We start from the raw sequence: 12,358 nt of genomic DNA on the forward strand, positions 1-12,358 counted from the left end.
GCCTAGGGGTTCAGTTCACTTTCCTTCCTACTCTTTCTACTTTTCTGTTCCCAGTGCTGACCTGCTATGGCACTAAAATCGTCCTCCAGTGGCTTAAGGAGGGAAAGTTGGTGATCAACAAGATCTCCCAACTAGATCCAGTGGACCCGTCGACCAACAGCAGGTGTGGTCCTCCACACATTCTGGGGGTTGTGTGTGAATGAAGTAGCCACCAAAACGTTAAAATATGGTGTTCACTTAAATCGGCTACAACTTGCCATTTTCATAATATCTTTGAAAAATATTGGAGTGCAAGAGGTCAAATGACTTTATTGTCAAATGCCTGGCATTAGAAAACAACAACAACATACATATATAATTCGTCATTTGTTAATATATTTCTTTTTACTTTTCTCACATCTGCATTAAATTTTTCCACTATGTCTAATAGTAGCCAAATTCATTTGCTAGCCATTCCTTTTCGTTTCTATTTCATATAATACACTGGAAGGGGTAACAAAATTCCACAGCAGAAGCTATCACGACGTCCTAAATAATATAAATTGAGGTGATTCGAAACCAAAGATTACTAAAATGTTACTTTCGTCCACTGGGCCGTGCCTCAGTGCAATTATCTTGTTCTGGAAACAGGATTTAGCTCCTGATTGTGATCGGGATGGTGACACACTACAAACCCGATCGCGATTAGGTCGACCCTATCATATTTTCATTTAATTTTGCACTCTTGTTGGGAAGTGTAGAAGTATTCTTCTGCTTTGAAGTTCAATTTCTTAGATCTGCTACATTATTTCAAATATACATATTTAATAAATAAAAATGAGATTATGGCATGCATTTTTGCAGAGATCCCTTTATTCTTAAGCAAGATACCAACATACAGTACTTACTCTTCCCTCAGAAGCAACTTATAGAGAATATTTGTGTCTCGCCACCTTTCCAATTTCATAAGCAAGCTGGCTCTCTTCAATGGAACAAAGACATAGGAAACAAGCTTCTCGCCCAACGGCCCCTCAACAACTTGCAATGCCTCTTCAAATTTACCCTAAGTGTATAAAATAAAAATCAGAGTAAGATATATTATCTGAAAATTCAGAATAAAATTCATTTTCTGCAAATAATAAAATCTTCATGATATAATGGACGAATTTACATGACATTTTCTTATAACTTATAGGCAAATTATGAGCAAAAATTTATATGATGCGAGTTATAATAGCATCACAAGTAACTTATTGTGAAGATGTGCATTCATGTAAGAAATCAGAATTAAAAAGACAATAAAATAAATAATACAAAGCACATCAACTATCTACACTTACATATACCTTAAAATTGATAATAGATAACATAAAATAGCTACATAACTTTGATATAATCATGCATAAAATGTTAAACTAGGAATATATAATGATATGCTGTGTTTTGAACGTATGCATGAGATATGAAAAGTACCAGTAATAGTTACTTAACAATACATACTGCAGATTTCATCATCGGTGTAATTTTGAAAACATTTCACAGTTTAATTTATCCATAATTTTATTAACACTGCTTTTTGTTATATAAACGGTATAATTACTGCACTACACTACGCAAAAATCCTAACTCGTAATAAAAGCATGTACAACTCAATAATAATAATAAATACAGGGAAGACAAACACTGAAGAAATGATTATGAACAAGGGAGTAAGACAAAGGTGTACGGTTTCACCTAATCTTTTCAATATCTATATTGAAGACACTATCAGGAGATGAAAAAAATTGGTACATTCAGGAATCAAATTAAAGCAGTATATGAGTTTAAATGTTTTATTATATGCTGACGCTGTAGTAATCATTGAAAATCATGAAGATGCTCTACAAAGATCTTCATTAATCATGAACACACTAAAAAATTACACTGAAGGGTCATAATTTAGAACAAGTGAAAAGTTTTAACTATCTATGTGCAATATAGCACCTCGCTATTATGGATATAAAGCAGCCATTTCAGGCACGCTTCCGTACAGGGGCAGCAGCATTTCTCTACGGTTAGAGCCTAGTTTAGGTGTGTGTATTAATCGAAAAAAATGTCATATAAGCATGCGTCCTATTCTCAATATTTTCTAGCCCCTAATTTTCGATTAATACACACACACCTAAACTGGGCTCTAACCTAGAGAAATGCCACTGCCCCTGTATGGAAGCGTGGCCGGGGGAAGATAAAAAAGTTAAATTTTTTTCTTTCACCATGTTAATAATGTCGAAAGAAGTGTTCATGCAAATTTTGGCCACTCACCCGCAATTACGAGGGCCGTAAAAAAAATAAATTCGCACAGGGGCCACTAACAGAAAGAAACACAATTGTCATTGGAAAAATGTATTGGAACAGACACAGCAATTGTTGAGCTATTTTCCAACATATTCCCCACCGTAAATGTGACATTTGTCATGTCATATGATCGACAGAGAGGTGCAAATGGCTGTCAAACGCTGGTTCTGATCCCAGGCAGTTGACTTCTAAGACACGATACAAAAATGATCCCATGGTATGACAAATGTCTCAATTCCTGTGGGAGATAGGCTATGTTAACAAATAGCTCAACAATTACTGTATCTATTTCAATAAATCTTTCCATGCAATTTTGCGTTTTTTTTTTTGTACACGACCCCAGCGAAAATCACTTTCTGGAAGGCCTCGTAATTGCACCCTTCAGAATGTTTGTTTGTGAGTTAATTAAGTCATAATACAAAAATTATTACGTTGATAAAGACAGTAAATGTACTAAGTTAATTAACTAAGCCATAATACAAAAATTATTCTCGATCTCGACAAGAATTCCTATTTTTATTAATAAAAGTTTACATTAGGCTAACATTAACAATAATTGGTATTAATCTTTAAATTTTTGTGTGAGAATCAAGGTCCAATTTTCCCGAAAGAAAGAAAGAAAGAAAGAAAGCAGTGTTTTGGAATTCCATGAAATCACCGATTCATTCTTCATGCAAGCCTAGTCGTGATCGACATAAATTCACTCTTAATTATAAATTATATTTTTGTCACTATTATTTTTAATTTATCTCGTTTAACACACTATACATTATAGATAGTAAACGATAAAGACTCATAGGTATATCACACCTGCATTTCCAGAATCATAAGATAAAGTTGCACTTCTTGCTCAGCTTCTATTTTCCCTTCGCTCACAAACTTCTTCACCATCCTCTCGGCAAGAGGTAGTACAACACTTTTGGCCAATTTTTCATCTGCCTTGTATGCCTGCATGACAACACTCATCACCGCCCAAAAGTAATATGGATTCTTTGGTTTGAGCTTGTAGAGTGCCATTGCAGCCTGCTGCTGTTTCTTGTAGTCAGCCACACGGACATACGACATAAATAAATGAGTAAGTAGTTCTTCATTGTTCGGTTCTTTCTTTGTAGCAGCTTCATATATCTCACATATCCTTTCAGCTGTTAAAAAGAGACGAATTTCATTCTTAAAAACAAATCCCAAACATTACATAATATGAATTCAATGTAGCCTACATCAATCTCGTAAACTTTCCTAAATACCTGTCTATGTGAATACATGCAATCAAAGAAATATAATCTCTATCGTAAAGTACAGGTATTATTGAAATAACAAACATGCAATTTATTAAACCTGCAAGCTTACGATTATGTATTTCCCGATAGCAGATAGTCATAGCTTGTAATGTTGAGTCATCACATGGAACTTCTGCTCTGACAACATCCAGAACTTGGATACATTCATCTTCCTTTCCTAACCGAAGTAGAGCAAGAGCCTTAAGGACCTGTACATTAAAATAATGTATTATGACAGAAGTAAATCACTCTAAACGTTAAGCTAATATAATTTAAAAACAAAAGATGGATCAAATTTCACTTCCAAATACATATTTCTTGTACCTTTGCGCACTGGAAATTTGGCTGCTTCTTAAGGACCTTTTCAGCTTCTTGCAGCGCCTTCTTATTGTTCCCATTGTCAAGCCAATCTAAATTAATGAAGAATTAATTACTTTACTACAAGTGTTTACATGCTATTCAATGAGATGAAACATAATATGGTATATTACAGAAAAAACGTCACAATGATGGAACTAGTTTCGTGCATATCCTTATTTAGATTCAAACGGTTTGGTATAAACATGTGTCTGTCGCCTGTGTTACATTATTACCATATATTGGACGAAGTCTTCTTTCCCCAACACTACTATCCACATGTGTCTTGGCAGCCATATTTGACAACAAATGCAGATTTTGAACGCAAGACGGGGGAAGAATCGCAGAATCGTCTGCTACATGTGCCGGGAAATTTGAATATTACCCCTGATTACGTATGTGATCAGAATATTACTCATTATGATTTCATCTTTATATTTTGAAAATTTTAATTAAGCAGTAGCGGAATTAAACCTCTCTTCATTGAACGAATGACACATTACGCAAAATCCAAAATAAGAATTTATTCCATTAATCAAGATAGTCTAATGCAAAAACTGATAATTCATACAGTAGATAGCAGCACATAGTAGGACTGTGCTGTACTCTGTTATTAATTCTGAGAACCAATAGAACTAGGAAGTAAGAAATGTTGCCTATATACAAGGTGCATATAAAACAAAATTTCCATTTCCATTTTACACTGCACTGCACACATTTTACATTGCGGAAAAGATCATTCAAAAAAGATTCAAATCCGAAATCGGAAACAATGATCTCATCCGAAACGAACAGTTTGGATTCCGTTCAGGTCATTCGTGCACACAGCAATTGCTGCGAACAACGGAATTCATTACCACTGCATTCAATTTAAATCGAACAGTAGCGGCTATATTCCTAGATTATACACAAGCCTTTGACAGGGTATGGCATGCGGGCTTGATATACAAATTAATTAACAATAATTTAAATTGCCGCCTAGTGAAGCTGTTGGACAATTATATTCGGGGCAGAACGTTCCAGGTTAAACTGAACGACGTGCACTCCACGTCGCGAGGTATTAACGCTGGAGTGCCTCAGGGCAGCGTTCTGGCACCGATACTTTTCCAAATTCATATTAATGACCTACCTTTTCATCAAAATTTCAATAATAGCATTCTAGCGCTATACGCGGACGATTCGGCATTTCTCACGGCATCGTGGAAGCCAACTGTTGCCATTAATAGGCTACAAGGTCACCTACGTGACATTGAACCATGGCTCCTCAGATGGAGACTTAAATTAAATATATCTAAAACACAAGCAATTTTATTTTGCAGAAGGAATAAATTCAATAGACCGGGAATAAATCATACAAAATTAGCCATAAATGGATCACAAATCGAGTGGAAAACTTCAGTTAAATATCTCGGAGTAACACTAGACAGACGGCTCACTTTCTCCGAACATGTACTACAAAAACTCAGACTTGCCAATTCTAGAATGGTGGAGCTTTATCCAATATTAAATAAAACCAGACATCTAAACATACACACAGCTCTAACTTTGTATAAAACATTAATTAGGTCAGTAATACTATATGCTTGTCCTGCTTGGGGACATGCACCTCTTACAGTCCGTAAAAAATTACAAGTTTTCCAAAACAAAATTTTAAGATTCATCACAGGACTTCCTAGAGTAACTCCTGTTAGATTGATTCATGAAGAACTAGAAATTTCGACAATTCAAGAATATATTTCAAATCAAGCCTTCTGCACGTACACCAAGTCGTACAGCAGCACAAACCCACTAATTTTTTCACTAGGAAATTACAATCCTACATTAGACAAACATAAAAGACCTAAGAGTGTACTCCACCTTCTAGCTTGGAACGACAACGTACAAGACAAATACCAAATTGAACACTAAATAACCACATGACTCTACACACAAACAAGTCTATTAATGCACTAATAATGTTATTTCTCTGTTTCAGGGTCATCACGTTATTGGCAGCATAGATGCATTGTTCTTATTGTAAACAATTTTTTATGTACCTTTAATGTATTTGTACTTTGAATAATGATTAAACCAAAACCTCCCACCTCAACATATTCCGACCCCACTATACCAATTGGCTTGTCGTCAGCACGACATCTCATCCTGCTCTAGGTTTTTCCGTGGTTTCCCTTGAGCAATAAGACAAATGTCGGGATGAGCCCTAAAAGAAATGGGCCACGGACCACTTCCCTTCCCCCACTCTTTCTCTTCTACTATCACAAAGAACTTGATAATTTCTTAGATAACAACCCTGTATTATGATAATAGGGGAAAATAAATATATTGTAAGTTCACAAGGCTAACGGCTTCGAAGCTGGGTACCTGGTTCTAATGAAGTGCACTGATAGCAATCTAAAACATGGGGGCATAAGATAGTTACTCTGCCTGCCATTAAAATTCACTTCACGAAATCCCCAAGGTAAAAAAAAAAAATCCATTTTACACATAAAGTAGGGCCCATCTCTTAAGAAGCAGACACCTCGCTTGTACGACCTCTTTTAACTTATGCAGCGCCAATGTGGGGGACAGCAAATAAGACACATGCATCGCCTACAAGTTCTTCAGAAAAAGTTCCTGCGAACAGCAACAAATGCCCCGTGGTTTGTAAGAAATCAGCAACTGCATCAAGAATTAGGAATTATTCCACTAGAACAGTACATCCATTCAATGTCAAAATCTTTCTTCAACAGCGTTCCCAGAGCTGTGACATAATATAACATTGGAGCAAGATCTTGTCAGCCATCTAGACTTAAAAGGAAACTACCTCAGGACATCTTTCTTAGCGATACTGACGACTCTTCATAAATTTAACACAGAAAATCATCATCATATTTTTATTCTTATAGTTCATAAAATGAATAAATTAATTAATTTAAAAATAAATTTAATTAGAGTAGCGTTTACAGCCAACCTCAGCATGATATTCTGTATGGGATATTCCATAATTTAACAGTTGTCTGTAATAGCAAGTTTGCTGGGCGACCAATAAATAAATAAAAAAAATAAGCAGTATAATGGGTGAAAAACTTGATATGGAAAAATATGTATTAAACCAGAGCTTTTATATCTGTTTTCACGAATAATGACAAAATTTTTCGTGATAAAATACACAAAGTTGTTGTTTACGAAAATATTGAAAAGAAAAAAGCAATAAATAATAGTTTTTAGTATTAATAGTCAGATTCTAACAATACAGTTGTCACTGTCACATCTTCATAACTGTTTTTCGTATCTCAGTAACTCTGTAACATTGTTATATTAAAGAGCTTTAAAATTGAGCTCATTCAAGTTGCTGACTGAATTAAACACATCTATCTGTCTGTCTATCCGTCCCATCCATCCATCCATCCATCCATCCATCCATCCATCCATCCATCCATCCGTCCATCCATCTATCTCCATATTTACACACATATCGATACATACTACACAAGCAGAAAGACTGACAAAAAGAAAAAAGAAAAAAAAAATATATATATATAATACGTACTTGTTTACAGTAATTATGACGAGGATTGAAACTATTGTAATCAGTAATTTGTTAAGAAACATTTTTCCTCCTGTTTTGAAATCTTTCTAAAATGTGTTGCTATTCAGGTATATAAAAACAAAAGATATTTCTGATTTCTAAATTTTGTCCTTTGCTTCTCTTCACAACAACAAATAGTTATGAGATTCTTAACAAACAGTTTACTTACTTACTTACTGGCTTTTAAGGAACCCGGAGGTTCATTGCCGCCCTCACATAAGCCCTCCATTGGTTCCTATTCTGAGCAAGATTAATCCAGTCCCTACCATCATATCCCACCTCCCTCAAATCCATTTTAATATTATCTTCCCATCTACGTCTCGGCCTCCCCAAAGGTATTTTCCCCTCTGGCCTCCCGATTAACACTCTATATGCATTTCTGGATTCGCCCATACGTGCTACATGCCCTGCCCATCTCAAACGTCTGGATTTAATGTTCCTAATTATGTCAGGTGAAGGATACAATGCGTGCAGCTCTGCGTTGTGTAACTTTCTCCATTCTCCTGTAACTTCATCCCTCTTAGCCCCAAATATTTTCCTAAGCACCTTATTCTCAAAAACCCTCAATCTCTGTTCCTCTCTCAAAGTGAGAGTCCAAGTTTCACAACCATACAGAACAACCGGTAATATAACTGTTTTATAAATTCTAACTTTCAGATTTTTTTACAGCAGACTGGAAGACAAAAGCTTCTCAACCGAATAATAACAGGCATTTCCCATATTTATTCTGCGTTTAATTTCCTCCCGAGTGTCATTTACATTTGTTACTGTTGCTCCAAGATATTTGAATTTTTCCACCTCTTCGAAGGATAAATCCCCAACTTTTATAGTTCCATTTCGTACAATATTCTATCACGAGACATAATCATATACTTAGTCTTTTCGGGATTTACTTCCAACCCTATCTCTTTACTTGCTTCAAGTAGAATTTCCGCGTTTTCCCTAATCGTTTGTGGATTTTCTCCTAACATATTCACGTCATCCGCATAGACAAGAAGCTGATGTAACCCGTTCAATTCCAAACCCTGTCTGTTATCCTGAACTTTCCTAATGGCATATTCTAGAGCGAAGTTAAAAAGTGAAGGCGATAGTGCATCTCCCTGCAAACAGTTTATAATGGTGAAATGTACGTATGAAAGGACACAATGCCCATTATCATTAAGAGTTCCTTAGATGAAGTTTAATTTATTTTAACTTCATACAGACTGAAGTATGTCGACAAAAATCAAGTGACCCAGCAGAAGTAGTGAAGGCGACAAGCATAGTGACTATGTATAAAGAAAGATATCCAACTGATGCATGATGTAAGATATATTATACTAATAGTTCATGTGTAAACAACAAGGAGGCAGGCTTTGGAATATTTAACACAGAATTTTCACAATGTACATCATTGCAAACAATTTCGACGGAAAACTAATAGCAATAAAACAGCTCTATTTAATATTTTATACAGGTTACATACAAAGAAAAACATTGTAATTCTATCAGACACCTACGCAGCATTACAGAGCATATCCAATAACAACAAAACAACAGAAAAACTACAACATATAAGAAAACTGTATAAAAACATCAAATCAAGAAATAAGGAAATTGACTTCCAGTGGATACCATCGCATGTGGGTGTGCTTGGCAATGAAGAAGGTAAGAAATTAGCTAAAACGCGCTAACTGTTACTCACAGGTGCACACAACTCCGTTCCTCGTTAGGTTAGTTCCCTTAGGACGAAGTCAAAAAGGAGAAAGAAAAATAAATAAATAAATAAATAAATAAATAAATAAATAAATAAATAAATAAATAAATAAATAAATAAATAAATGAATAAATAAATAAATAAATTTATAAACGAATTAATGAGTTTGACGTTTCGTTTAACTCGATAGCTCTACGAAGAATCACTGTGTCCAAGATTTGAAGCAGAGAATTCCGTTCGTCTTTAGATGACCAACTCAGCACGTAGTCATACAGAAGTGAATAATAAATAATAACAAATACTGTACGTAAATAAATGAATAAATTTATACATAAATTAATGAGTTAAGGCTTTCGATTAAATCGATAGCTTTACGAACAATCGCTGTGTCCAAGTTTTGAAGCAGGCAAAGACCCTCGTCTTTAGGTTAGTCACCTCAGCTCGTAGTCATAAAGAAGTAAAAAATAAATAAAATTAAATATGTAAATAAATCAATAAATTTATATATGAATTAATCAGTTAGTCGTTTCAATTACGTTGATAGGTATACGAAGAATCGCTTTGTCCAATATTTTAAGCAGGCAACTCCGTTTGTCTCTAGGTTGTTTCCCTCAGCACGTAGTCAAAAGAAGTAATAATAAGTAAAAGTAAATTAGTAGAGAATGAATAAGTTTATAAATAATTAATTATTTAATATTTTAGATTAAATAAATAGCTCTACGTTAGATCGCTGTGTACAAGATCTGAAGCAGGTAACTCCATTCTTCGTTAGGTTAGTTACCTCAACACGTTGTAATAAAGAAGTAAATAACGAATAAAAATAAATAAGTAAATAAATAAAAAAATATAATTGAATTAATGAGTAGGTTGTTTCTAATAAATCGATAGCTCTACGAAGAATCGCAGTGTCCTATATTTGAATCAGGGAACTCCGCTCGTCCTGAGGTTAATTCTCTCAGCACGCAGTCATAAACCAGTTAATAATAAATAAAAATGAATAAGTAAATGAATAATTTTTAAAATAAATTAATGAATTCGACGTTTCGATTAAAATAATCTACGAACAATCGCTGTGTCCGAGGTATGAAGCGGGCAATTCCGCTCGTCTCTAGGTTACTTCCTTCAGTTCGTAGTCATATAGAAGTAATAAATAAAAAATAGACGTAAATAAATTAATAAATTTATAACATGTTATAGAGTGGACGCGTGTGGCTTCTTCGGTTGATCATCTGCCTACATCATGTCAGATACATTTTTTAGAAGTTGTGCTGCTGTACGGTAAATAATATTTCAATGTAATTTTCTTTTAATTTCATGTCATTTTTTCATTATTTTAAGGGCATTTTATTGATCGTTTTAATTAAATTTTTAGGTCATCAATATCCGCCCCCTAGTTATAAGATATAGACATGCTCTCAAAATGCTCGTGTGCGCGCGCGCGCGCGCGTGTGTGTGTGTGTGTGTGTGTGTGGACGAACGGAAATATTCCTATATTCGACTACTTAGGTATTTTGTTATTATGTGCATACAAAACCAGAATATACCGCAACAAAGATTCTCTTATCTAACGGTCACCTGATATAGATCATCCTCGAATGTCACAATACGATCATCGGCTGCACTATGGTAACCTTTCATATGCTATCTGCAAAACGCCCTACTTCCAGCACCGGGACACTCCAGTGTGGCAGCATATATCGTCCATTAGCGTCTCCATTTTAGCCTGGCTGGCCACCTTCATCCATCCGGCATCAACAAAACTCGTACGCTTTAAACTGAAACCACAAAAATAATTTTAGCATGAAATGAAGACAATTGTATGGTGAAATGGATATTGTTGGTGAAATAAAATTTGATAATTTGGGGGAAACGGAAGAAACCCGGAAATAAGCTTCACTTTGTGATCTTGTCCATTCCATTATCATTTGCATTGAATAGTGAATATCGAAGCGCGCGCTCTTGTATAATTGTGAGGATTGAAAATCGATTTCAAAATTTTCACGAAAATATACGATTTCAAAATTTTCACGAAAATACACGATTTCAACATCCCTGATATCAAAAATTCATATCTATCTTTCTATGTAGGGCGATTTGTCCTAAACTATTGGACGGATTTTGCTCACATCTAGTATCGCACCAATTCATCCGAGAAAAATTCACATGAAATATAATCATTTTACGCAAAAAAGTAACGAACCTCTATTTGAAATTTAATGCACATAATAATGATTCACTTGAAATCACCGCTAACAATTTTCTTTTCGATAGTGATAAATGAAATTCCTAAGCAGTATGCTCCCAAAAGTTTTCATGTCAGAGTAATAAATTATCTTATATAATTTTGTCTCCAGTCTAAACATTTATAATTTAAAACATGTATCCGAATTGTTTTCTAAAATAACGTAACTCTATTCGTTACACAATATAATAAAAACGTAATTAATTTAATTTTAAAATTAGTTAATCGGTTTGTTTAATTAATATAAAATATTATATAATATATAATTATTGAAATAAAATAACCTATTTTACAAAGAAAAATGGTTATAATAATAATAATAATAATAATAATAATAATAATAATAATAATAGTAAACTGCTCCCCATTGAGGGTAGCCCTTACGTACTCAGTATATCCTCAAAAAAATTATTATACATATGTAAACATAGATATTATATTTTAAAGAAGGGAAACAAAGAAAAGGGCGTGAAAAATTACAATTGCTATTAATGTGACACCATGTGATTAATTAGGATTTGGCAGGATTTTTTTAACACAATTATCACAATGTCATCCCTCAGAGATGTTGGCAGAGCAAACTGCCGTCGAAATTCTTCGAAAAAAGCTGGTATAGTCCCACGAGTACCTATGAGCAAGCCAATACTTCAACGTGAATTAAGGCATATTTCAGCTTGAAATAGTTGACTGTAGGCTCATAGATCGACTTCTTCTCAAGGTGGACCTCGGCTGACTGATGACATATTATAATAATTACTTACATAAAACACAGATTATTTATATCACGAAAGAGCAATAACAGATTATAAATAACTTGAATATTATTTATAACGCTAAAGAACGAAAACAGAATATAAATGTTAACTTGAATATTATTTATATCGCTAAAGAACGATAAAAAGGTA

At 34.2% G+C, this 12,358-nt stretch overlaps 1 protein-coding gene across 1 annotated transcript in view; it reads right to left on the bottom strand.

Moving 5' to 3' along the window:
* Positions 1–4,275, bottom strand: part of psidin (phagocyte signaling impaired) — a 35,963-nt gene extending 31,688 nt beyond the window's left edge. The window contains exons 1-5 of the mRNA XM_069827886.1: positions 4,184–4,275; positions 3,915–4,000; positions 3,661–3,799; positions 3,124–3,455; positions 888–1,042 (exon numbers count right to left, since the gene is read on the bottom strand). Of these exons, the coding sequence (XP_069683987.1) occupies positions 888–1,042; positions 3,124–3,455; positions 3,661–3,799; positions 3,915–4,000; positions 4,184–4,244 (773 nt within the window). The 5' untranslated portion in view covers positions 4,245–4,275. The remainder of the gene's footprint in view (positions 1–887; positions 1,043–3,123; positions 3,456–3,660; positions 3,800–3,914; positions 4,001–4,183) is intronic.
* Between the last annotated feature and the right edge of the window lie 8,083 nt (positions 4,276–12,358).

Source organism: Periplaneta americana, chromosome 6, assembly GCF_040183065.1.
Source record: "Periplaneta americana isolate PAMFEO1 chromosome 6, P.americana_PAMFEO1_priV1, whole genome shotgun sequence".
NCBI classification, from domain to species: domain Eukaryota; kingdom Metazoa; phylum Arthropoda; class Insecta; order Blattodea; family Blattidae; genus Periplaneta; species Periplaneta americana.